General features: G+C 42.8%; 1 protein-coding gene across 1 annotated transcript in view; it reads left to right on the top strand.

The window, feature by feature from the left end:
* The window catches only part of dock3 (dedicator of cytokinesis 3), a 1,008,697-nt gene that overhangs the window by 594,514 nt on the left and 387,146 nt on the right, over positions 1–27,037 (top strand). The window contains exon 10 of the mRNA XM_067999007.1: positions 25,608–25,689. Coding sequence (XP_067855108.1) covers positions 25,608–25,689 — 82 coding nt within the window. The remainder of the gene's footprint in view (positions 1–25,607; positions 25,690–27,037) is intronic.

The raw sequence follows: 27,037 nt of genomic DNA, 5'->3' as shown, positions 1-27,037 counted from the left end.
CTCTCTAGGGATGTACCACAGCACAGTAACATTGGCCCTGTTCTAATGATACTTTTCTAATGTCTTTGTTTTCCTTGTATGATAAGGATGTTATAATTGACTCCTTTGCCCTCTCCCCAGGGGACAGTGGCATCTTTAATTGGAAATTAAATCCCCTTCCGTGGTCCCCCTGTAGCATACACTTTCAGTGCTGCTTCCAGCCCTCGAACAGGGCTGCCACCAATCTGTTCCTTCAAGGTGAAAGAAACCAGCCCAAGAATGACTACTGCGCTGATTTCACCCCACCCTCTCCCACCCCCTGTCCCCTGCAAGGAAGCGGCCAGTAATAGCATTACTAAGATTGCAATTGAGCAAGAGGTGGGGTGGGGTCATGGCTTTAAACCCAGCTCCCAGCTCTCCCCTCCGTGCTGTTTCACACTTTTGTCCCACCTGCTGTCCCGACTTAGTGTGGCACCTGCTGTCCCGACTTAGTGTGGCACCTGCTGTCCCGACTTAGTGTGGCACCTGCTGTCCCGACTTAGTGTGGCACCTGCTGTCCCGACTTAGTGTGGCACCTGCTGTCCCGACTTAGTGTGGCACCTGCTATCCCGACTTAGTGTGGCACCTGCTGTCAAGTTTTTGTTTTCACTGAGGGTTTCCTATAAGCTTCGATGATGGCAAAATTAGATCAAATGAATGTTTTGCAGCAGAACCCAGTTAGATTTAAAAGTGGAACATCCATAAAGCTGTGTAAGCTCAAAATATAAACAGTTTGTGTGTGTAACAAGGTGTGTGTGTTTTAACCAGAATACCTACAAGCAGCCCCAATGACTATATTGGATAAAGTGACCACCCGCTGTAACACAGAGCCATTCAGTCCAGATGCTCCCAGGTTCGAAATCTGGTCTGTTGTGAATTACCTGATTTTAGCTATGTAGCAGTTGTTCACTACGATTAGGAATATAGGAACAGGAGTAGACCATTCACCCCCTCGAGCCTGTTCCGCCATTCAATGAGATCATGGCTGATCTGTACCCTAACTCCAACCACTGGCCTTGGCTCCATATACCTTAATACCCATGGCTAGCAAAAATCTAACAATCTCAGATTTGAAATTATTAATTGAGCTAGCATCTACTGCTTTTGATGGGAGAGAGTTCCACACTTCTACCACCCTTTGCATGAAGAAGTGTTTCCTAACATCGCGCCTGAAAGCCCCGGCTCTGATTTTAATGTTATGTCCCCCTGTCCGAGACTCCCCCGCCAGTCGAAAAAGTTTCTTTCTATCTACCCTATCAATTCATTTCAAAATCCTAAAAACCTCAATCAAATCACCCCTTAACCTTCTATATTGGATTAGGGAGGGGGAGAAAGGTCAGCCAAAGTTCCTAGTCCTGATTGCTATCCAGTGATGTTCACTGGAAAGTGCACGTGTGTGGCCATCAAGGAGAAAATAAACACTGAAAAAAAATCAGAAAAAAAATATGCTGACATTTTGTTTAATGGCTTAATTGTTCCTGATCTTCTGCTTGGGTACCCATTATTAAACATTGCTCTTCAGTTAATTTAAATCTGTCATATAATTTAGCAGTGCTTGTAGAAAACAGTTCAGAATCAAAAACGAATTAACCTGCATACTTCCAACTAGAATAATATATTTATACTGCTCTGTTGGAAAGGGAAATATGACCTACATTAGCAATACAAACAGCAGCACTTCCATAGTCATACTGTGTATACCTGTCAGCTTCAGTTCAGCAGTGCATTTAAGATGTTTTAATTAAAACATCACCCTATAGAATTAAAAGAACATTAAACATTCAGCAGTTCAATAGACTGATAGCTCTCCATCAAATGGTATGCAGAAATCACTAATGTATGACTGCTGCATGTGAGCTCCAGCAGGAAACCTGAGAGTGTGATGTATCTGCATTATTGAACTCCCCCCTTTGCATGAACAAAATTGTTGCCAGGCTCCAAGTATTCCCTGGCATCTTTGCAAAGTTTGTTCAGTGTCCTGATCCAGACAACAGCCTATGTTTCAGGTTTCAGTACATTTCCCAAGGAAGTGGAGAAAAATAATACTTACTGTTTTAAATTGAAGAGAATTTGTGAACTCTGCCAATTACACTGAAGCAAAAACACTTGCATTATCTCTTGACTTCTGTAACATCGTCTTACAAAGTTTTTAAACAGGGAAGAGAGAATTAACTGCAGGTCTATAACCTCCTCCAGCCCTACAATCCTCTGAGATCTCTGTGTTCCTCCAATTCTGGCCTCTTGCGCATCCCCGATTCCTTTGCTCCCTCCGTTGGCAGCAGTGCTTTCAGCTGTCTAGACCCGAAGCTCTGGAATTCCCTCCCTAAATCTCTCCGTCTCTCTACCTTTCTCTCCTTCTGAAAACATTTCTTAAAACCCACTTTTTTGACCAAGCTTTAGGTCACCTGACCTAATATCTCCTTATGTGGCTTGGTGTCAAATTTTGTTTGATAATGCTCCTGTGAAGCACCTTGGGATGTTTTACAATGTTAAAGTCGCTTTATAAACATAAGTTGTTATTGTACTTAATACATTCAACAATATTCTCCCTGATTCTTACTTTTATAGTAAAATCTCACAGCAGGATCTGATATCACCGATTGGAGACAAGATGTATAGTTCCTCTCAATATTAGAAACATAGAAAATAGGAGCAGGAGTAGGCCATTTGGCCCTTCGAGCCTGCTCTGCCATTCAATATGATCATGGCTGATCCTCTATCTCAATACCATATTCCCGCTCTCTCCCCAAACCCCTTGATGCCTTTTGTGTCTAGAAATCTATCTAACTCCTTCTTAAATATATTCAGTGACTTGGCTTCCACAGCCTTCTAAAGGTAGAGAATTCCACAGGTTCACCACCCTCTGAGTGAAGAAATTTCTCCTCATCTCAGTCCTAAATGTCCTACCCCGTATCCTGAGACTGTGACCCCTCGCCCCCAGCCAGGGGAAACATCCTCCCTGCATCCAGTCTGTCTAGCCCTGTCAGAATTTTATATGTTTCAATGAGATCTCCTCTCATTCTTCTAAACTCGAGTGAATACAGGCCAAGTCGACCCAATCTCTACTCATATGACAGTCCTGCCATCCCAGGAATCAGTCTGGTGAACCTTCGCTGCACTCCCTCTATGGCAAGTATATCCTTTCTTTGGTAAGGAGACCAAAACTGCACACAATACTCCAGGTGTGGTCTCATCAAGGCCCTGAAAACTGCAGTAAGACATCCTTACTCCTATACTCAAATCCTCTCGCAACGAAGGCCAACATACCATTTGCCTTCCTAACTGCTTGCTGCACCTGCATGTTTGCTTTCAGTGACTGGTGTACAAGGACACCCAGGTCCCTTTGTACAACAACATTTCCCAATCTATCACAATTTAAATAATACTCTACCTTTCTGTTTTTCCTTCCAAAGTGGAAACTTCACATTTATCCACATTCTACTGCATCTGCCATGTATTTGCCCACTCACTCAACTTGTCTAAATCGCCTTGAAGCCTCTTTGCATCCTCCTCACAACTCACGATCCCACCTAGTTTTTTGTCGTCAGCAAACTTGGAAATATTACATTTGGCTCCCTCATCCAAATCATTGAGATATATTGAGAATAGCTGGGGCCCAAGCACTGATCCCTACGGTACCCCACTAGTCACTGCCTGCCACCCCGAAAAAGACCCATTTATTCCAATTCTCTGTTTCCTGTCTGTTAACCAATTTTCGATTCATGCCAGTATATTACCCCCAATCCCATGTGCTTTAATTTTGAACACTAACCTTTTATGTGGGACTTTATCAAAGGCCTTCTGAAAATCCAAATAAACCACATCCATTGGTTCTCCCTTATCTATTCTACATGTTACATCCTCAAAAAACTCCAGTAGGTTTGTCAAACATGATTTCCCTTTCATAAATCCATGTTGACTTTGTCTAATCCCGTTGATATTTTCTAAGTGTCCTGTTATCACATCCTTTATAATAGATTCTAACATTTTCCCTACTACTGATGTTAGGCTAACCGGTCTGTAGTTCCCTGTTTTCTCTCTCCCTCCTTTTTTAAATAGTGGGGTTACATTTGCCACCCTTCAATCTGCAGGAACTGTTCCATAATCTATAGAATCTTAGAAGATGACAACTGATGCATCCACTATTTCCAAGGCTATCTCTTTTAGCACTCTGGGATGCAGATTATCAGGCCCTGGGGATTTATCTGCTTTCAGTCCCATTAATTTCTCCAGCACTTCTTTTTACAAATACTAATTTCCTTTAATTCCTCCTTCTCACTAGTCCCTTGGTTCCCTAGCATTTCTGGGAAGTTATTTGTGTCCTCTTCCATGAAGACAGAACCAAAGTATTTGTTTAATTGTTCTGCCATTTCCCTATTCCCCATTATAAATTCTCCCATTTCTGACTGTAAGGGACCTACATTTGTCTTCACTAATCTTTTTCTTTTTACATACTTGTAGAAGCTTTTACAGTCCACTTTTATGTTCCTTGCAAGTTTACTCTCATACTCTATTTTTCGCCTCTTAATCAATCTCTTGGTCCTTTTTTGCTGAATTCTAAACTGCTCCCAATCCTCAGGCTTGCTACTTTTTCAGGCAACTTATGGGTTGAATTGAGAAATAGGAAAGGATCTAAGACTATAGTGGGAATTGTGTATCGGACCCCTGGCAGCAGCTCTGAAGTGCTAGATTGTATAAATGCAGAGATTGAATAAGCATGTAAGAAAGGCATAGTGGTCTTAATGGGGGACTTGAGAATCCCAACTTGGTCAGTTTTCAGTAAAATATTAAAATGCCTACGTGGCAAAGAAGCAGAATGCAAAATGGTTAGAAAGGGTTAATTAGTTAGTAACTGAGATTGGTACAGGTGGCCTGGCCTCCTGCTGGGCCATATGTTTGCATAGTCAGCAGGTTTGCATGGTCTTATCAATGTAGAGTCTTTGATGTGATTCAAGGACTGGTCTGAATGTCTCCATGTTTATGGCAGATCAATATAGGTAACGAGCTTAGCCAAAGTTGAAAGACATTCCAGGTTGGGAGACAAGGAACAGAAGGAACAGGGAAGAACATTCCAAGTTGGAAGTTGAGGAAGTATCCCCTTTGATGTCTAACAGCAACATGGTCAGCACATGATTATCTATGATTGGCCGGAAATAATGTAACCTCGCATGGCAACCTGTGCCCGGCTTATGATTGGTGTTGACTCTTGTGTTAATGATGTTCCAACCCCTATCGATCCGTATAAAGGTATGAGTTTTTGTCTTTGTCTTTGTCTCCTTATTCTGTTAGAATCGTTCGGATTCTCTCAGGAATCTGAATTGAAGCTACAGACTAAGACCTGCTATTAAAGTTGTGTTAAACTTTAAAATGTATTCGACTTCAGTTTTTACTGAACCAGACTGAGGGGAAAGAATCCGGATCGTCAGACTTTAACCTTCACATATATCAGAAAGGTAGTGAATTTCTTGAGTGTGTCCGGGATAGTTTTCTACAGCAGTATGTCCTGGAGGCAACAAGGGGGCAAGCCATACTAGATTTAGTAATGAGTAATTAACCAGATTTAGTTAACGGCTTAACTGTACGCGAACATCTATCCAATACCGATTGTAACATGATCGAGTTCAATGTAGTGTTTGAAAGGGAAAAAAGTGAGTCAGCTGCTAAGATTCTAGACTTGGGTAAGGCTGACTTCAATGGGATGAGACAGAGACTGGCCCCAGTAAACTGGGCAAATCTGTTCATGGATAAAACGACTGATGATCAGTGGGAAATGTTTAAAGAAACATTTAACGTGATATAGAATCGGTTTATACCCCTGAGGGACAAGAACTCTACTTGCCAAAAAAAACAGCCATGAACAACTAAAGAGGTAAGGGACAGTATAAGACATAAGGAGAGGGCATACAAAAAGGCAAAAAATGGCACAGATCCTGGTGAATGGGAAAGATACAAAGATCAACAAAGGGTCACAAAACAGATAGTAAGAGCTACAAAAAGAGAGTATGAAAAGAAACTTGCAAGGGATATCAAAACCAATACGAAGAACTTTTATAGTTACATTAGGAAAAAGAGGGTGGTCAGGAGCAGTGTTGGCCCCTTAAAAACTGAAAGTGGGGATATTGCCATTGACAATGGGGAAATGGCGGACATGTTGAACGATTACTTTGCATCAGTATTTACAGTAGAAAAAGAGGATAGCATAGCCGGAAGTCCCAAGAAAACTAATATTGAATCGGGGACAGGGACTCGAGAAAATTAATATAAGTAAAGCAGCAGTAATGAAGAAAATAATAGCACTAAAGAGTGACAAATCCCCAGGACCAGATGGTTTCCATCACAGGGTTTTAAAGGAAGTAGGGTGAGCACATTGCAGATGCCCCAACTATAATCTTTCAAAGTTCTCTAGATTCAGGAACTGTCCCTCTAGATTGGAAAATTACACATGTCACTCCACTTTTTAAGAAAGAAGAGAGAGGGAAACCAGGGAATTATAGACCAGTTAGCCTTACATCTGTTGTGGGGAAAATGCTGGAGTCTATAATTAAGGATAGGGTGACTGAACATCTCGAGAATTTTCAGTTAATCAGAGAGAGCCAGCATGGATTTGTGAAAGGTAGATCGTGCCTGACAAACCTGATTGAATTTTTTGAAGAGGTGACTAAAGTAGTGGACAGGGGACTGTCAATGGATGTTATTTATATGGACTTCCAGAAGGCATTTGATAAGGTCCCACATAAGAGACTGTTAGCTAAGATAGAAGCCCATGGAATCGAGGGAAAAGTATGGACTTGGTGAGGAAGTTGGCTGAGTGAAAGGCGACAGAGAGTAGGGATAATGGGTAGGTACTCACATTGGCAGGATGTGACGAGTGGAGTCCCGCAGGGATCTGTCTTGGGGCCTCAATTATTCACAATATCTATTAACGACATAGATGAAGGCATAGAAAGTCTCATATCTAGGTTTGCCGATGACACAAAGATTGGTGGCATTGTAAGCAGTGTAGATGAAAACATAAAATTACAAAGGGATATTGATAGATTAGGTGAATGGGCAAAACTGTGGCAAATGGAATTCAATGGAGGCAAATGTAAGGTCATCCACTTTGGATCAAAAAAGGATAGAACAGGGTACTTTCTAAATGGTAAAAAGTTAAAAACAGTGGATTTCCAAAGGGACCTAGCGGTTCAGGTACATAGATCATTGAAGTGTCATGAACAGGTGCAGAAAATAATCAATAAGGCTAATGGAATGCTGGCCTTTATATCTAGAGGACTGGAGTACAAGGGGGCAGAAGTTATGCTGCAGCTATACAAAACCCTGGTTAGACCGCACCTGGAGTACTGTGAGCAGTTCTGGGCACCGCACCTTCGGAAGGACATATTGGCCTTGGAGGGAGTGCAGCGTAGGTTTACTAGAATGATACCCGGACTTCAAGGGTGAAGTTACGAGGATAGATTACACAAATTGGGGTTGTATTCTCCAGAGTTTCGAAGGTTAAGGGGTGATCTGATCGAAGTTTATAAGTTATTAAGGGGAACGGATAGGGTGGATAGAGAGAAATTATTTCTGCTGGTTGGGGGTTCTCGGAGTAGGGGGCACAGTCTAAAAATTAGAGCCAGACCTTTCAGGAGCGAGATTAGAAAACATTTCTACACACAAAGGGTGGTAGAAGTTTAGAACTCTCTTCTGCAAACGGCAATTGATACTAGCTCAATTGATAAATTTAAATCTGAGAGAGATAGCTTTTTGGCAATCAAAGGTATTAAGGGATATGGGCCAAAGGCGGGTATATGGAGTTCAATCACAGATCAGCCATGATCTTATCAAATGGCGAAGCAGGCACGAGGGTCTGAATGGCCTACTCCTGTTCCCATTTTCCTGTGTTTCTATAACTTTATATGACTCCTCTTTGGATCTAATACTATCCTTAATTTCTTTTGTTATCCATGGTTGGGCCGCTTTTCCTTTTGTGTTTTTGCGCCAGAAAGGAATGTATAATTGTGCAATTCATGCATTTGTTCCTTCGATGTTAGCCATTGCCTATCCTTTAATAAAGCTTCCCAATCTATCGTAGCCAACTCACTCCTCATACTTTCGTAGTTTCCTTTGTTTAGATTTAGGACCCTAGTTTTGGATTGGACTACTTCACTTTCCACCTTAATGAAGAATTCTATTATGTTCTGGTCACTCTTCCCTTAAGGATCCCGCACAACAAGATTCTTAATTAACCCTTTCTCATTGCACAATACCCAATCTAAGATAGCCTATTCCCTGATTGGCTCCTCAACGTACTGGTCTAAAAAACCATCTCACACACATTCCAGGAATTCATCCTCCACAGTATTATTGCTAATTTGGTTTGGCCAGTTTGTATGTAGATTAAAGTCACGCATGATTACTGTAGTACCCTTGCTACATGCATCTCTAATTTCCTGTTTGATGCCATCCCCTACATTACCACTACTGTTTGATACCATTATTGTGATGATTTTGCATTGATACTCTGTGGTTAACAGTCCACATCCTGTCACTGCCAGCAGCCTCCAATATAAATGATGCGAACTCTATCTCCAGCACCATCCAATGTGACACCTGAGAGCAGTGGTTGGAAACAAGACAAAATATGGAACTCTATTCTCTTGGTCCTGAATAGGGACCAGCAACAGACTTCAAAGAAATTTGGGCAGCGCTCAGAAATTCTGGGCCTCCTCATCAGCTTTGCTTTCTCAGTGCCCTGTCATCAACATTAAAGTCCCATCACAGCATTCAGGCACCTGTAGGATGTGACTGGAAAAGTACATTTTCTGGGCCTGTATTCAACCATTTTGTCCAGCACCCTGGGGTGCCACAGAACACATCAAAGGGCTTACAGTTACTGCAGGCCCAAGCCTGTGCCTGCTGGCTCTCCCCACTGGAGAATGTCAGACAGAACTTGTATCTTGTGCATGTCAACAACGCCAAATGTACCAGTGCATTCTTGAAATAATTTGAGTGATTAAAATGATTTGACAAAATAAAAACATATCGGACATGTCAACTCTCATGGATTTTCCGTTAGTCGCACAGATCTGATGTCCATCTCACAGCCTCACTCACGTGCACTAAACTCACAGAAAATGCCAACACTCCTCAGCATGCAGTGCAGAAAGCACACGTCTTCAACCCAATCGTATGAGGAGCAATCAGTGAACTGACAGCAAGTGCCCACTAAAGCCCCACCCCCAGCTCTAGCCAATGCTCCACTGTGGATACCAAGTTCAGTTTCCCTGAGTGGCAGACTGGGGGCTCTGCCCTCTCACTTGCAGAGGGGAGGGTCTCCTATTTGGCGGGGGGAGGGGGGTTGTCTGTGCCCATTCAATTGATGTCCCAGCCGCAGTGATCATTGCTCTGCCAGTGCCAGTCTCTGATCAGTGCCAGTCTCTGCCTTCACATTTGGGGTCATTGCCCTCACACTGGTGGATTCTGCCCTCAGTTGCTACTTTCACACTTAGGCTTCACTGCCTTCAGACTGAGGGTCTGTGCCCTCATACTGAGGAGGAGGGGTCTCTGCACCACTGCCATCAGGATAATTGTAAACAATTTTACAACACCAAGTTATAGTCCAACAATTTTATTTTAAAATTCACAAGCTTTCGGAGGCTTCCTCCTTCCTCAGGTGAATGTCAAGAAATCCTCGAACCTCTCGCATTTATAAATCACAGAACAATACCTGGTGATTACAGATAGTCTTTTCAACAGCCCGTTGCTAAGGCAACCAAAGTGTTCAGACAGATAGGTGTTACCTACAGGGCCACCGTATATACAAACGGCCAGAACAAAAAAAAACAGAGAGAGAGGCAGAAACATAGAAACATCCAGAAGGAAAAGACAGCAATTGACCCGTTATATTAAAAACAGTTAACTTTTGTTCGCTGGTGGGGTTACTTGTAGCGTGACATAAACCCAAGATCCCGGTTGAGGCTGTCCTCATGGGTGCGGAACTTGGCTATCAATTTCTGCTCGACGATTTTGCGTTGTCGTGTGTCTCGAAGACCGCCTTGGAGTACACTTACCCGAAGGTCGGTGGCTGAATGTCCTTGACTGCTGAAGTGTTCCCCGACTGGGAGGGAACCCTCCTGTCTGGCGATGGTTGCGCGGTGTCCGTTCATCCGTTGTCGCAGCATCTGCATGGTCTCGCCAATGTACCATGCTCTGGGGCATCCTTTCCTGCAACGTATGAGATAGACAACGTTGGCCGAGTCACAGGAGTATGAACCATGCACCTGGTGGGTGGTGTCCTCTCGTGTGATGGTGGTATCTGTGTCGATGATCTGGCATGTCTTACAGAGGTTGCCGTGGCAGGGTTGTGTGGTGTCGTGGACGCTGTTCTCCTGAAAGCTGGGTAATTTGCTGCGAACGATGGTCTGTTTGAGGTTGGGTGGCTGTTTAAAGGCGAGTAGTGGAGGTGTGGGGATGGCCATTGCGAGGTGTTCGTCCTCATTGATGACATGTTGATGGCTGCGGCGAACATGGCGTAGTTTCTCCGCTCCGGGGAAGTACTGGACGACAAAGGGTACTCTGTTGGTTGCGTCCCGTGTTAGTCTTCTGAGGAGGTCTATGCGATTTTTCGCTGTGGCCTGTCGGAACTGTCGATCGACGAGTCGAGCGTCATATCCCATTCTTACTAGGGCGTCTTTCAGTGTCTGTAGGTGTCCATAGCGTTCCTCCTCGTCTGAGCAGACCCTGTGTATTCGCAGGGCCTGTCCATAGGGGATGGCCTCTTTGACGTGGTTAGGGTGGAAGCTGGAAAAGTGGAGCATCGTGAGGTTGTCCGTGGGCTTGCGGTAGAGTGAGGTGCTGACGTGCCCGTCTTTGATGGAGATTCGTGTGTCCAAGAAAGAAACCGATTCTGAGGAGTAGTCCATGGTGAGCTTGATGGTGGGATGGAACTTGTTGATGTTATTGTGTAGTCTCTTCAGTGATTCTTCACCGTGGGTCCATAGAAAGAAAATGTCGTCGATGTATCTGGTGTATAGCGTTGGTTGGAGGTCCTGTGCAGTGAAGAAGTCGTGCTCGAACTTGTGCATGAAAATGTTGGCGTATTGGGGTGCGAATTTGGTCCCCATGGCTGTTCCGTGTGTTTGGGTAAAGAACTGGTTATCGAAGGTGAAGACATTATGATCCAGGATGAAGCGGATGAGTTGTAGGATGGCGTCTGGAGATTGGCTGTTGTTGGTGTTGAGTATTGATGCTGTTGCAGCGATGCCGTCATCATGGGGGATACTGGTGTAGAGTGCCGAGACGTCCATTGTGGTGAGAAGTGTTCCTGGTTCAACTGGTCCGTGGGTACTGAGTTTTTGTAGGAAGTCTGTAGTGTCGCGACAGAAGCTGGGGGTTCCCTGTACGATGGGTTTCAGGATGCCCTCGATGTATCCAGAGAGGTTCTCGCACAGGGTTCCGTTGCCTGATACGATAGGACGTCCAGGTGTGTTGGCTTTGTGTATCTTTGGGAGGCAGTAGAAGTCTCCCACGCGGGGAGAACGTGGGATGAGAGCGCGTAGGATGCTTTGAAGGTCTGGATCGAAGGTCTTGATCAGTTTGTTGAGCTGGTGGGTGTGTTCTTTGGTCGGATCTGCGGGTAACCGTCTGTAGTGTTCCTGGTTGTCCAGTTGTCGGTATGCTTCTTTGCAATAGTCCGTTCTGTTCTGTATGACGATGGCTCCTCCTTTGTCCGCTGGTTTGATGACGATGTTGCGGTTGGTCTTGAGAGCGTTGATGGCGTTGCGTTGTGCTCGGGTGACATTCTGGACTGTCTTGTGAGTGCGGCTGATGAATCTGGCATTGACGCATTTCCTGACAGCTTGAGCATACATGTCAAGCTTCGGGCAGCGACCCTCCGGAGGAGTCCAGTTTGACTCTTTCCTCTTCGGTTGCTGTACCACGGATCCCTCTGTCTGCTGTTCCGGATCGTTGATTGTCTCATTGGATTCGCTGCTGGAATTTTGGGGTTTGTGGAAGAATTCCTGGAGTCTCATTCTCCTGATGAATTCCTCTGTGTCCGCCGCGAGACTAATGGGGTCCATTTTGGTCGTGGGGCAGAAATTGAGCCCTCGGCTGAGAACTTCGATTTCGTCTGGTTGAAGGGTGTGGTCGGACAAATTGACGATAGACTTCCCTGTGGTTGCAACCGTGGTCCCAGGGGAGGCTTGGTCGATGCTGGTGGTGATGCCGAGTTTCTCAAGCTTCCTGCTCTTGGTTTTCATGTAGGTAGCGTAGTTCCGTTGCCTCGTCTGTTTGGCAGTATCTCGTAGCTGGTCTGCTGTGTCCCGAGTACAGGTTGAGAGTATGGACTCTATCTTAGTTTCGAGGTTGCGGCGTCTGGTGTAGAGTTGGTGTATGAGATGGTTGCGGAGAGTGCGAGAGGTACGACGGCAGAGTCTCTCAGCGTAATCCGAGTTGTATGTGGACTTGAGTGGGGTCGTGATCTGTCGTCCTTTCGGGATCTTGTCTGCTTTCGTGCACCTCTGTAAAAACTTGATGTCTGTGTCTATATGCGCGATCTTCTTGGATATCCTTTCCACTGTGAGCCGGCAGTTTGTGGTGTCGATGGTAGCCATGATGTGGAGATGCCGGTGATGGACTGGGGTTGACAATTGTAAACAATTTTACAACACCAAGTTATAGTCCAACAATTTTATTTTAAAATTAAAGACGGGCACCTCAGCACCTCACTCTACCGCAAGCCCACGGACAACCTCACGATGCTCCACTTTTCCAGCTTCCACCCTAACCACGTCAAAGAGGCCATCCCCTATGGACAGGCCCTGCGAATACACAGGGTCTGCTCAGACGAGGAGGAACGCGATGGACACCTACAGACGCTGAAAGACGCCCTAGTAAGAACGGGATATGACGCCCGACTCGTCGATCGACAGTTCCGACGGGCCACAGCGAAAAATCGCATAGACCTCCTCAGAAGACTAACACGGGACGCAACCAACAGAGTACCCTTTGTCGTCCAGTACTTCCCCGGAGCGGAGAAACTATGCCATGTTCTCCGCAGCCTTCAACATGTCATCAATGACGACGAACACCTCGCTATGGCCATCCCCACACCTCCACTACTCGCCTTTAAACAGCCACCCAACCTCAAACAGACCATCGTTCGCAGCAAATTACCCAGCCTTCAGGAGAACAGCGTCCACGACACCACACAACCCTGCCACGGCAACCTCTGTAAGACATGCCAGATCATCGACACAGATACCACCATCACACGAGAGGACACCACCCACCAGGTGCATGGTTCATACTCCTGTGACTCGGCCAACGTTGTCTACCTCATACGTTGCAGGAAAGGATGCCCCAAATCATGGTACATTGGCGAGACCATGCAGATGCTGCGACAACAGATGAACGGACACCGCGCAACAATCGCCAGACAGGAGGGTTCCCTCCCAGTCGGGGAACACTTCAGCAGTCAAGGACATTCAGCCACCGACCTTCGGGTAAGCGTACTCCAAGGCGGCCTTCGAGACACATGACAACGCAAAATCGTCGAGCAGAAATTGATAGCCAAGTTCCGCACCCATGAGGACGGCCTCAACCGGGATCTTGGGTTCATGTCACGCTACACGTAACCCCACCAGCGAACAAAAGTTAACTGTTTTAATATAACGGGTCAATTGCTGTCTTTTCCTTCTGGATGTTTCTATGTTTCTGCCTCTCTCTTTTTTTTGTTCTGGCTGTTTGTATATTCGGTGGCCCTGTAGGTAACACCTATCTGTCTGAACACTGCCTTAGCAATGGGTAGTTGAAAAGACTTTCTGTAATCACCAGGTATTGTTCTGTGATTTATAAATGCGAGAGGTTCGAGGATTTCTTGACATTCACCTGAGGAAGGAGGACGCCTCCGAAAGCTTGTGAATTTTAAAATAAAATTGTTGGACTATAACTTGGTGTTGTAAAATTGTTTACAATTGTCAACCCCAGTCCATCACCGGCATCTCCACATCATGGCCATCAGGATAGGAGGGGATCTGTGTCCTAATACTGGGGGGCTCTCCCCTTGTATAGGGCGGAGTATCTCTGCATCACATTGGGTTGGCCTCTGTCCTCACGTTGCATGGGGGGGAATGTCTGCACTTATACTGGAAGGGGTCCTTTCATTGCAAGGGATGAAATTTATGTCTTTTCACTAGGGGGTGTTGAGCATTGTTCACAGAGAAGGTAGGCCTCTGCTTTCACTCTGGGGGTCTCTACTGTCACACAAGCGGTGGAGGGGATCTCTGTACACACACAGGGGGTCTCTATTTTCACTGGTGACCATCACTGCTTTTGTACTGTGTGGGGTCCTCTGTCCACATAATGAAGGTATATATGCACTCTCACTTTGGGTCTCCCGCCTCACATGAGGTGAGGGGCGATCTCTGCTCTCACATTGGTGTGAGGGGTGACTCTGCCATGATATGGGGTTTCTCCCATCACACACAGTGGGGAACTTCTGCCCTCACAAGTGGGGTTACTGTCCTTGCACTGCTCTGACATCTACTTGCATTCCATTTTTTAAAAATTTCAGGGAAGCAGGTACAACAAACATTGTCTTGCAAGGAAAGCCATACTTTTGCCTCCAAATGTGCTTAAAATCAAAGAATGACCTGGGGATTTGCCGGGACCCCCACCCGGCTCTGCCCCTGGACACCGCTGGACCCCTCGTGTCGGCTCCTGACCCCAGCATGTTTTGGAGAGGCCATCTTGCTGATTTCAGTACTTAAAGGTTGACATCTCTGATACAATCATAAAATTACATAGAGTGTACAGAACAGAAGCAGGCCATTTGGCCCAACACATCCATGCCGGTGTTTATGCTCCATACGAGTCTCCTCCCTCCCTACTTCATCCAACCCTATTAACATATCCTTCTATTCCTTTCTCCCTCATGTGTTTACCTAGCTTTCCCTTAAATGCATCTGTGCTATTTGCCTCAACTACTCCTTGTGGCAGTGAGTTTTACATTCGAACCATTCTCTGAGTAAAGAAATTTCTCCTGAATTCCCTATTGGATTTATTAGTGACTATCTTATTTTTATGGCCCCTAGTTCTGGTCTCCCCAGCAAGTGGAAACATCTTCTCCATGTCTACCCTATCAAACCCTTTCATAATCTTAAAGACCTCTATCAGGTCTTCCCTCGGTTTTTTCTAGAGAAAAGAGCCCCAGCCTGCTCAATCTTTCCTGATAGGTATAACCTCTCAGTTCTGGTATCATCCTAGTAAATCTTTTTTGCACTTTCTCTCATGCCTCTATGTACTTTATATACTATAGGGACCAGCACTGTTCACAGTACTTCATGTGCTAGTTGTTCTCTACAAGTTTAACATAACTTCTCTGCTTTTCAATTTTATCCCTCTAGAAATGAAACCCAGTGCTTGGTTTGATTTTTTTTTTATGGCCTTATTAACCTGCGGCACTACTTCAAATGATTTGTGTATCTGTACCCCCAGATCATCTAACCCATTTAGACTCGTATTATCCAAGCTGTATGTGGCCCTCTTATTCTTCCTACCAAAATGTAATACTTATCTGTATTGAAATTCATTTGCCAATTACACACCCATTCTGCAGGTTTATTAATGTCTTCCTGTATTTTGTTGCTTGGTATTAAATATAATCCCCCAATTTGGTGTCGTCCGCAAATTTCGAAATTGTACTTCCAATTCCCGAGTCTAAATCATTTATGTAAATAGTGAACAACAGTGGTCCCACCACCGATCCTTGTGGAACACCACGTCCCACCTTTTGCTCGTCTGAGTAACTACCTTTAACCTCAATTCTCTGTTTTTTGCTTTGTCGCCAGCTTGCTATCCATTCTGCTACTTGTCCCCTGGCTCCACATGCTCTGACCTTAATCATGAGTCTATCATGTGGTACCTTATCGAAGACCTTTTGAAAATCCAAATATATAACATCTGCAACAATACCCTTGTCTGCTCTTTCTATTACTTCTTCAAAGAATTCAATAAAGTTGGTCAAGCATGACCTTCCCTTTTTAAATCTGTGCTGACTATTCTTTATTATACTTTTGGTTTCTAGAAGTTTTTCTAATACATCTCTGAGTAAGGATTCCATTATCTTTCCTATCACCGACATTAATCTAATATGTCTATAGTTCCCTGGACTTGTTCTATTTCCCTTTTTAAATATAGGAATCACATTAGTTGTCTGCCTGTCCTCTGGCACTCTTCCCTTTTCTTATGAATTTTTATATATTGGTAATGGTGCCTCTGCTATCTCTTCCCTAACTTCTTTTAATATGCGTGGATGCAATCCATCCAGACCAGGGGTTTTATCTTCTCTAAGTTTGATTATTTTATCAATTATCTCCCACCTTTCTATCTTAAATGTCTTTAAATCTTTTTTGACTTCTTCTTCTAATGTCCCGCCCACCATGTTAGTCACCCTGATAAATACTGAGGCAAAGTAATTATTTAATATTTCTGCCATTTCATTTGCCTGAAGATATTAAATCATCAATTGGTGCCTCTGTAAGCCGGAAGTGAACTGAGTAAATATAGTAGCACCTCTAGAAACTAAGGACTGCAACAATACAACAACAACTTCCATTTATGTAGCGCAAAATTTGACACCGAGCCACATAAGGAGATATTACGACAGGTGGCCAAAAGCTTGGTTGAAGAGGTAGGTTTTAAGCAGCATCAAAGGAGGAGAGAGAGGCGGAGAGGTTTAGGGAGGGAATTCTATAGATTAGGGCCGAGGCAGCTGAAGGCACGGCTGCCAATGGTGAAGCAATGAAAATCGGGGATGTGCAAAAGGCCAGAATTGGAGGAGTGCAGTGATCTCTGAGGATTGTAGGGTTAGAGGAGGTTACAAAAATAGGGAGGGGCGAGGCCATGGAGGGTTTTGAAAACTAGGATCAGAATTTTAAAATCAAGGCATTGCCAGACCTGGAGTAATGTAGGTCCCGATCTACAGAAAGGTCATGCATCGATCAAGATTCTGGTGGATTCTGCAAGAAGTCGTTGAGTTCAGGACCTGTTATAAATCAATCATGTACAAACATTGTCTGCTCGAATCAGGAGTTCATACTTAAATGTTATGCTAAGATTGGAATCTATACAATGAGAGTGAATAGGAAGTAGCTTGATCCATATTTGCATTAATTTATTACACAAAATTGCATAGCAATTGCATAGCAATTACAACACTCAAACAGGTCATTTGGCACAACCATGTTGGTGTTTATCCTCCACATTCATGTTTTTGGGTCTTTTCTGCTATTAATTGAGATTATTTCGACTCGTATCCTACATCACTCATGGGTGAGTTGCAACTCGCCATACATCCGAGAGTGTCTATCCTAGCCTTGGAATCTAGGTCAGATTTTGGTAACGAAACAGAAAAACCCATCTGTTAATTGCTTTTAGCTATTGGACTTATCGGATCTCTCTGGTCTTTGATGAGTAAATCACACTTTCAGACCTGATTTTAAGTTTAAAAGCATTAAATGAATTTATTTAACGAGATAAACAAGCAAATAAGTAACAATCATATAATAGTTATATATTTGCAGTAGAAATCCTTCCACCAACTCCTTGAGTGGAAAACAATAAAAGGATCTCAATCTAAGTACTAAGCTAATACTTTGTAAATTAATTTTTATGTTACACAATGTTTCGTTTCTTAAATTTCTTATGGCTGCAGGAGCCATTTATTAATCAAGATATCTTTCTCAAAAGCTTCAAACTGACCAATTTCTTCTCTAAGACTATCAATTTGACTCCCAGGGGTAGAATTTCCTGTGGGGTGTAATCTGTAAATTACACCTGAAATTACGCCCATTCGTGTGCCCATTTTGCCCATATCTGTTTACACCCAAATTTCCTGACAATCTAATGAACATACACCAGAACGTAAAAATGGTCAACAAGCAGAAATCCACGGAAATAATTGGGGCCCAAGGAAAGTGCCGAACTCTCACCATATATTCCTTCTTTAAGTGTGAAAATGAAAGTGTCAAGCTATCTAACTATCATTCATGCACATTAGGCACAACATGTTTAACAACATGCAATCGTGGAAGCTTTTCAATTTTTAATGTGACTTATACTGATGCCATAATAATGCTTTCAAAGAAACAGAAAATGCAGAGCTGGTCTCAGTAAGGATAATTTTTTTAAAAATCGCATCTCTTTTCAATATTTTGAGGAAAAGTCAGGACAAAGAAACAATGCACAGTTTATATAATATCCAAATGCTTTAATGCTCTGTGTTTCCAGCTATTCCGCAGATACCAGTGAATGTTGGGCACTGGTTTTTCCACTTGACATATTGTAACCTTCAACCTGCAGTTGCTCATTTGATTTCCACAGAACAGTAATTTGGAGCTTTTGTAACTAAGTTCCTGAGCCACGCATTGCCCCCAAGTGTCAGTTTACCACATGAAGGATTTTAGCTGTAATCTGTTGTGTAAGGGACACAAAGCCAGGGACAATGGAAGCATTTAGTAGTTCATTCATTCCACTCAGTGCTCCCAGCAGTAAAATCGGAATAGCTGCAGGACTTTGATTAAATTCACTGGACAGCGCAGATTGCGATCAGAAAAATCTCCTTGTTGCTCCTGCACTAGGCATGTTGAGACACCGTCAAATCAATTACTGAGATTCCTGCTCGGGCTGCTTAGCTTTTCCATTGTGGTATAATATGACAATTAAGTGTTTTGAGTATAGAAAACAGTGGGTATCTTATTTATAACAGCATTCAAAACTAGAGCAGTTTAACTTGGTGTTTTGTTCTTTTGCCACAGTAGATATTGGGAGTAGTGGATAATTGAGTTACAGCACGGTAAAACAATCAAGGGATCTGCACCAGGAGAGCCTCTCTCTCTCAAGCTCTAATGCATGTTAATTGAAGCCTCAAGCATATGCTGTTGTCTTTCACTCTCCTACCTATTGTTTTACATATGTTATGATTTATATTATAGCCCTGCCATCAGAGGTAGCTGTGAAATATAATTGGGGCAGCTTCCCAAGGTAAAGTGTCGGCAAAGATAAAGGTAAATGGTTGCCACTTTGGCCTGGCCGTGAGCAGGCTGATTTCTTGGGCTACTCAGACAGTTTTCATATTGACAACCTGTAGGACCTTATTTCATGGGAAAGATTCACAGCCAGAATGGTAAAAGTCACAAATGTAACTGCATATGCAAATTTTTCACTTGAAGTGGTTCTGTAATGTAAAAGGGGTAATAGACATGGATGCAATTCCCAGGTGATTTGGGTCAGTATCGCTTAACCCTTCTAACCAGCAAACCTCGATATTTAGGTACAGTGTACATATCAAGGAGCCAGGACCACCAGACCTCAATGGTTGGGGTGCAGTATACTTGTTGAGGACCCAGCACCAGCAAATCTCTGGGTGAAGTTACATACCAAGGAGCCAGCAGATCTGGATTATTAGTGTCTGCATTGAGGAGCCAGCACCAGTGGACCTTTTTTTTGGATAGTTTATCTACTGATGACCCAGCACCAGCAACCATTGATGGTTGGATGCAGTTACATATCAAGGAGGCAGTGGACTCGATGTTTGGGTACAATTTTTTATATATATATATATATATATATATATATATATATTACATTGAGGAAACATTACCAACAGCCCTAGATGGTTGGATTTATTGTTACGTATCGAAGAACCAGCACCTGTGGACTGACTAGTTTCTTATTTGTTCAATGAAAGAAAAATCATGAGCGCAATGTTCATTTGTGCCTACAACTTCCTTGTAACTAGTTTTCTATTTCAGCGAACGAGCTGGCAACAGTGGATGAGAAATAAGGTGGTTTATCTTCTGGGGGAGTGTAGAATAACGGGAAGAATCTGCCTGTTCAAAATTGACAGAAAAAAATGCCAGAAGTAAATAAAGGTCTATATGTCACAAGTTTTTCAGTGGTTCAGTCAAGTGATTGTGAATGTCTCAGATGCAAAAGGGGGAAAGTGGGAATACCAATATAGTGGGAAAGCACAACCAGAAAAAAAAAATTCATTAATTTAAGATGTGCAGAACCGAACAGTTTGAAACATTGCCTCTAAACAGGGTGCTCTTTCCTCTGAAAAGGAAAGTCATGTGGGTTCTATCCATATATAACCTTAAATGGACAAGTATGCTATTTATTTTTCTCATATTACTTGAATTTACCCATTTTGCACAAAATATATCTTCATACAAAGAATGATGAGCACTGTAGCTGAAGATGAGTAACGTACCAAGTCAAGCCTTCAGCCTCTACTTTCTGTTCAATCCATACAATAGGCTCCCTGATAGTTTCCACTTTTACTTACATTATCAGTGTGTTTCTTTGTTCTGTTCCCCCACTTATCATGTTTTTTTCATGATAGGTGGATCCTTTCTGGTGAATTATATTATGGTTCAGTCACCAGTTGAGAATGTGGAGGGTGGCCAGTCCCTTGGGCATGCGAGTGATGCTTTGTAACCTGTGGATCAGAGATGTACAGGAGGAGCATACTAAGATTTCAGAGTTTTCTTTTTCATCTTTCACGTATGGGGAAGCATCTCTCCTCTGAGATCAGGAATTCTGTATAACTGTTAGGCTCTGCACATCCAAAATGAATGAATTATTTTTATTAGCTGTGTCGGTGTATACCGGTGACACACTGGATACTTATTGTGATTTTCTTTTTCCCCTGCTCTTTCCAGTAGTCTCCATTTCCCTCCTTGTCTCCATTTCCCTCCTTGTCTCCTGAAGGCTTTGACTCCTTGCTGGGCTGCAGCTTTACAGGTACAAAGTGCCATCCAGTACCTCACCCAAGTGGCTATTGTTCATGTTTGAATGTTGGCCATGGGTGTCAACTGGCGTTTTAACTGTGAGTTCGATCCTGTGCTCTCTTCACCTGATATTGTCATATGATGAGCGATCAGAATCAGTAACCCTGCTCAAATGTACTCTCACTAAAACAGGGGCACTGAGACCAATTGTCACACCTCTGCTACTGTCCCGGCTGTGATCAGCTAACTCAGCACAAACTTGGAAATTGGAGTTTGGATCTTGCTGGTCTGTGTGGTTCAGGGGGGAAAGGGTGGAAACAATTTCCTTTCAATGTCCAGCAATTCCCGGTGCAATGAACTTGCTGTAAAATCGAGTGGTTTGGAATGTTGGTGTTGGTAGAACAGATTATTAAAGCTCAGTGGCACAATATAGGAGCAAAACATCTTCCTGAATTTAGCAAAAGTGCTCAAGTTTATGTTTTTCTTGTTACTGACTAAAGACTTGGCCTCCGTATACCATTTGGTATACAGCTATGCTAACTTTTGGGAAAAACATTGCAAAATGGCAATTTTTCTGTTGTGTTTTCGTATATTCCCATTTTAATTAGAATTGATGAGCATAGTAGCCGAGTGTGGGAATCTATTACAGCTCCTGTGATTGGGGAAAATTGGACTGATATCAAAGTGCCATTCTCTGCTTTTTATCCTTCCCTTTTAAGTATTTTAAAGAACAATATAAAAAAGATTGTAGAGTCTAATTCAGAAATCTTTTTAAATGTTGTTAGTTTTTGGACGCAGGCAAATCCGGTGATGAGTGAGTCAGACCAGCACTCGTGAGTTAGCAGTTTCAAAAAAAACAGAATAATCAGTAGTAGGGTCAAAACTTTTAGTGTGTACACTAACATGATGTACAGGAGGGGAGATTGGTCTTTACATACAAAAAAAATTGCATAATTTTCTGTGATAATGACCAGACTAGTCAACGCAAAACAAATTATTAATGGCTTTGTCTACCAAAAAAATAGTGACTAACTTCAACAGTAATTGATAAGTTATGAAACGATTTGGGATGACCTGAGTAAGTGAAAAGTATAAATACAAGTTATTTTAAGATTTTTTTAAATAGGAATCCATGAGTTCCCATATACCGTGCACCTTGCAATAATATGGCCTTTGGATGGTATTAGCCCATATCTAGCAGTGACCCCCCAGCAACTAGGTTCATTTTAGGTGTTTTTATATTTGGTGTTTCTTTAGTTTGGGTTGCAATTCTCAAGCTCGTTTGCACCAATCTGCTTTTGCAGAATCGTACACCTACATTTAGTGCAGGTACAATGCTGTCAGGACAAGGAAACTAGGCTTTGTTAACACTATGGAATGCAGCTGGCGGATCAAAACCCAGTCTCCCTCCATTGGCTGCATTGATTTAAGCTGCTTTTATTCTGGAACTGTTTTAATTTGAAATCCAGGAAACCAGCATCTGAGGGCCAGCTCCCAACATGTACTACAAATTGTCCCAGTAGCACACTCATAGACCCAAGAAACACTTGTCTACAAGTATGTCACAGGGAGAAGAGAGACTAATTTAATTTAAACACTCAGAACTGGCTCACAGATGCTGGTCTCCCAGAATCTGAATTAAAATAGCCCCAATCTAAAACTATATGTATAGATATATTTACATCTAAATATTAATACATCTAAATATCAATAATATTCAAGGCCAGTTTTGTCGGTGATTATCTGGGGTATTTTTCATTTTAAAACAAAAATTGTAATGATGAATCCGCTTGAAATTTGTCAAAGGGCTGGGGAGATAGGGAAGAGAATTGAGAAAAGAGACCCTGAAGGTTTTACTAAGCTCTTAGGTGTAATTTGTTTCCTCTCCAGACTGAGTTTACTGTGAGTAATGAATCTATGCAGAAAAGGGTCAAATCACATCAAATTAATCCAATTTAATTGGGTATTGTGTAAATTTTGTTCCAAGTTAATTTAGAGTTCTTTGGCACATGAGTTTTTTTTCCTCATCTACAATTAGTGTCCTTGTGCAAACTCCCACAATACAGGATGACCGAGCTCTTCCACTGAAAACAAAATGTGCTTCTGAGTGATGGACGATTAGCCTGGTCTCTCGGAGTGGTTCAAATACTTAACTCACCAGAGACTTGAACCACTGGACAAATACCATAAAAGTGATTGAACAGAGGGAAAAGGCGAGGTTTGAAATTATCAAAAAATGAGTTAGTGGCAGCAATAAGAGAGTAGTACAACTTCAGCAATATCATTGTATTCTGGTTCTGTAAGTCAGAACTGTAAAACCTCGCTTCACTGTAATCCTGTGCCTTTCCATCACTATAATCAAAAAAAGGGATCAAGAAGATTAGGACATTTTAATCTGCACTAAAACGATTATAGTATATATATGGAAGCATGAGTAGTTTGGCGGCAGTACAAGGAGGATGTTGAAAGCAAGTAGTGCTCCTGAGTGAGGGGGTTTATAGAGAACCAACCGTAAAAGCACTGTTTATGTACGCTGTGAGTTAGTAACTGACCAAATCCCTCTTTTAGCTCTTGTAGTCACATATATAACATTTAGACTTTTAGTCACTGAAGCATGCTTTCAGAAATAGACCAGTTCTCATGCCGTCCTTAAACTTTTATAGAGTGACAATAGAGAATGCATGTTACTGTGCAAGCACTGTAACAAAAGCAAATGCTTATTAATTACACAGAGGACCGAGGGGTGTTACAAAGTATTTTATGCAGAGATAAAGCAGCATTCATTTAATTAATCCAATGAATGCAAACCATAAAGAACAACTATAGAAAGAATAGAAGCAGGTTTTTCAGGCCTTAAAAAGTTCCTCATGCCAATTTTCTCCCCTCCTCCCCTGAAGGCATTGACTCCTGCTGGGATATGTTTCCACAGGCCCTACCCACCATCCAGTGCTTCACCTAGTTTCACGCGTGAGGCCTAGAAAGCATTGGCAAGCTAGATAACCATGACAACAGGAGCAGAAAGCAAAATACCTCAGATGCTGGAAATCTAAGACAGAAACAGAAAATGCTGGGAACACTCAGCAGGACAGGCAGCATCGGTGGAGAGAGAAACATGTTGGTATTTCGAGATCGGATCCTTTGTCAGAACTGCTTTGATAAAGTTATAACGAGTCTCCGCACACAAAACATCAAATTGTCTGTTCTCTCCACAGATGTTGCCTGCCCTGCTGAGTGTTTCCAGCATATTCTGTTTTTGACCATGAGGACATGGTAGCTGAGCCCACCTTCGTGTTCACCCTATGTCCACATCCAGAAGAGCAATCAACAATGGGAGCCCTGACCGAGGGACACTGAGGCCAATTGTAGTATCTCTGTTGCCATCTTGGCCGAAATCATCTAGCCAAGCGGATGTAGGCAATGAACCCAGAACCTACTGATCTATAATGCTTAGTTTTACAATGCCTTTACTAACTAGGGCATCGGCAAAGCTACAATGCCCTTACGGTCAAAAGTTTCCCAATGCTTTCCAGGCTTACAGTTGAAAATGGCCACTCTGGTGAAGTACTGGTTGGCACTACAAGCCGGTAGAACTGTAACCTAGAATAGAACCAGTTAAATCACTAAGCTCCATGGTTACTGAGAAGTTAGTTACCACAGATGACCATTCATGGTAACACGCATATGTATGTGTGTGTGGAGTGGATGTTTAAGGTGGGGGAATGGGTTGCCGATCAAGGGGACTGCTGTGTGCTAGATTGTGTCGAGCTTCTTGAGTGTTGTTGTAGCTGCACCCATCCAGGCAAGTGGAGAGTATTCCATCACACTCCCGACTTGTGCCTTGTCAATGGTGGAGAAGCTTTGGGGAGTTAGGAGGTGAGCCACTCGCCGCAGAATACCCATACTCTGATCTGCTCTAGTAGCCATGGCATTTGTGTGGCTGGTCTATCTGAGTTTTCAAAAATCTATCCACAAGCAGTACAGTGGTGCGCCTGTAATCTAAATCATTTTCTAACTATGCTTATTTTTAGTTGGTCCAGCGTTAGCTCCGCGTGCCTGACGTTGCTACATCTCCCCATCTATAGGTTGCATTGTTTTCGTTTAATACATTAAAATCAGAGGATCTGTGACAAAGGTACAGCCATGGTAGTAATGTGCTTCAAGTGCTGTTTGATTGTATAAGAAGTCTATCATATGGCACTGAAGTGTATTGGCTTAAGGATGATTTTTTTTCCCAAATACTACATTGGTGCCAATATACTACATAAGTCCAGTGACAACTCCAAATTCATCACTTGCACAATCTTCAAAAAGGATTAATGGGTGCAGTTGGATAAATGGACATTGTTACTCACTGTAAAGGTGTTCACAAGGGACTTCTGAGTAACAATAAAAGTTACAAAATATGCAACTTTCCTTTTACAATTGGTTAGTAAAATTTTGCAGGTACCTGCTGGACCATTTTCACTCTAAGAGCTAATACTCCCTTAAATTGCCCCCACCAGCAGTGACAGACCTGTAAACACCAGTACTTTACTTTAATGTCACACAGCTCAAAATGTTCCCTGCACATACAATTCAAGTGTGGATGGACAAAGTCTATAATTGTACTGCTCGGTGTTTCTCGCGGTTCAAGTGGACGTAGTCTGAAAATTTCTCATACCCGCCAGTAAGTTTTACTGCAATTCCAGTGGCTGTACTGGAACTGGTGCCTGATCGAATCTTCCCTTTAAGCAAACTCATCCAGTCACATCCATATTCTGACCTATGATGCGCTCCCCAAAAATACTTAATACATTTTCTTTCCTTCCGCAGTGAGAGGTTTATGGTGAGGCTGAACAAGAATGGGATGCCCAGAAACCCTGAGAAGATAGAGCGGCTGTGTGCATTGTTTACGGTAACGTGGAGTCCCTCTCTTCTATATTCACTGCTTTATTCTCAAAAAGGTTAAATGCATTAAGTTGGAAATGAAACTAAGCTTTGGTGCTGTGCTTCAAAATAGTTGTCATGAAAAATGTAGTTTCATTCTCACATCAAACTCATGAAATGGTTTAGAGAACCAGCTACTGTTCAAATTTCAGGTCTAGGACAAAAGCAGCCTTTTTTGATTAGTGAGAATAGAGAAAAAAATAGAAAGAAAAATCATCAAAATTAAACATTATGAAGGCTTCTAGTAACAATGCTCAAATTAGCCACTTAACGAAGAAAAGAAAATGCCTTTCTCTCTCATCTTTCTCACAGTCATTATTCTTGCTACTAGCTATGTTGCTAGGGTAGGTGACGTGATTTGTGCTTATGATACCAGCTGTTGCTAAGCAAAGTATTGCTTGAGAGCCTGTTGTGAATCATATATTCACTGGCCGCACCTTGGATAAAGTGGCCCATCAGCCCACTGTTAGACTGGATGCCATCTGACAATACCTCTAGACTAGCCTTAAAAGGATTTTGGGAGACTGAGTTGGAACATCCCACAGAAGCAGTGAAAACGCTTAGGAATCAGATTGATTACTGAACCATTATTTTCTTTTGGATGAGGTGTTAGTCTGCCCTCTCAGATGGACATAAAAGACTCCATGGCACTATTTCGGAGAAGAGCAGGGGAGTTCTGCCCAGTTCCTGGCCATCATTTATCCCTCAACCAAAGTCACTAAAGCATATCTGGTCATTATCACATTGCTGTTTGTGGGACCTTTCTGTGCGCAAATTGGCTGCTGCCAATGTTCCCAACATTGCAACAGTGTCTACACTTTTTTTTTAAAAAAAGGACTTTAATAGCAATAAAGCACTTCAGTGCGTCCTGAGGTCATGAAAGGTGTTATATAAATGCAAGTCCTTCTTTCTTATGGGGTCTACCAGCTGCGTCCAATCAAGTTGTATTTTGTGTACATCTGGGTGAGATGGGACTGTACCGTTTTTAAACCGTGAATGCCGTGAGGTTATGGGGATAATGTCTTCCTCCTATATGCTCTGGGTGTGTCATAGGGCGAACAAGGTCCAGCACTTTTCCATTGTGGCCCTTGTCGCTAAATCTTGTTCCCTAGTTTGCAAGGTGCAACCCAAAGATGGACTGTGGAGCATCTTGCCAAAAGGGGCACAGTTGTCCTGCAATTCAACAGCACAATCTACAGAGCACACCCCCCAGATCCCATGTCTGTGAGGTGTTGGATATATTTTCCTTCACCACACATCTCATTATAATGGTCATCTTCCCCTCTATCCCCGAAATGACACTTGCATCTTCTAAT

This window comes from Heptranchias perlo, chromosome 17 (genome assembly GCF_035084215.1).
Source record: "Heptranchias perlo isolate sHepPer1 chromosome 17, sHepPer1.hap1, whole genome shotgun sequence".
In the NCBI taxonomy this organism is placed as follows: Eukaryota; Metazoa; Chordata; class Chondrichthyes; order Hexanchiformes; family Hexanchidae; genus Heptranchias; species Heptranchias perlo.
The sequence above is the reverse complement of the archived record's forward strand: the minus strand, read 5'-3'. Positions and strand labels throughout refer to the sequence as shown.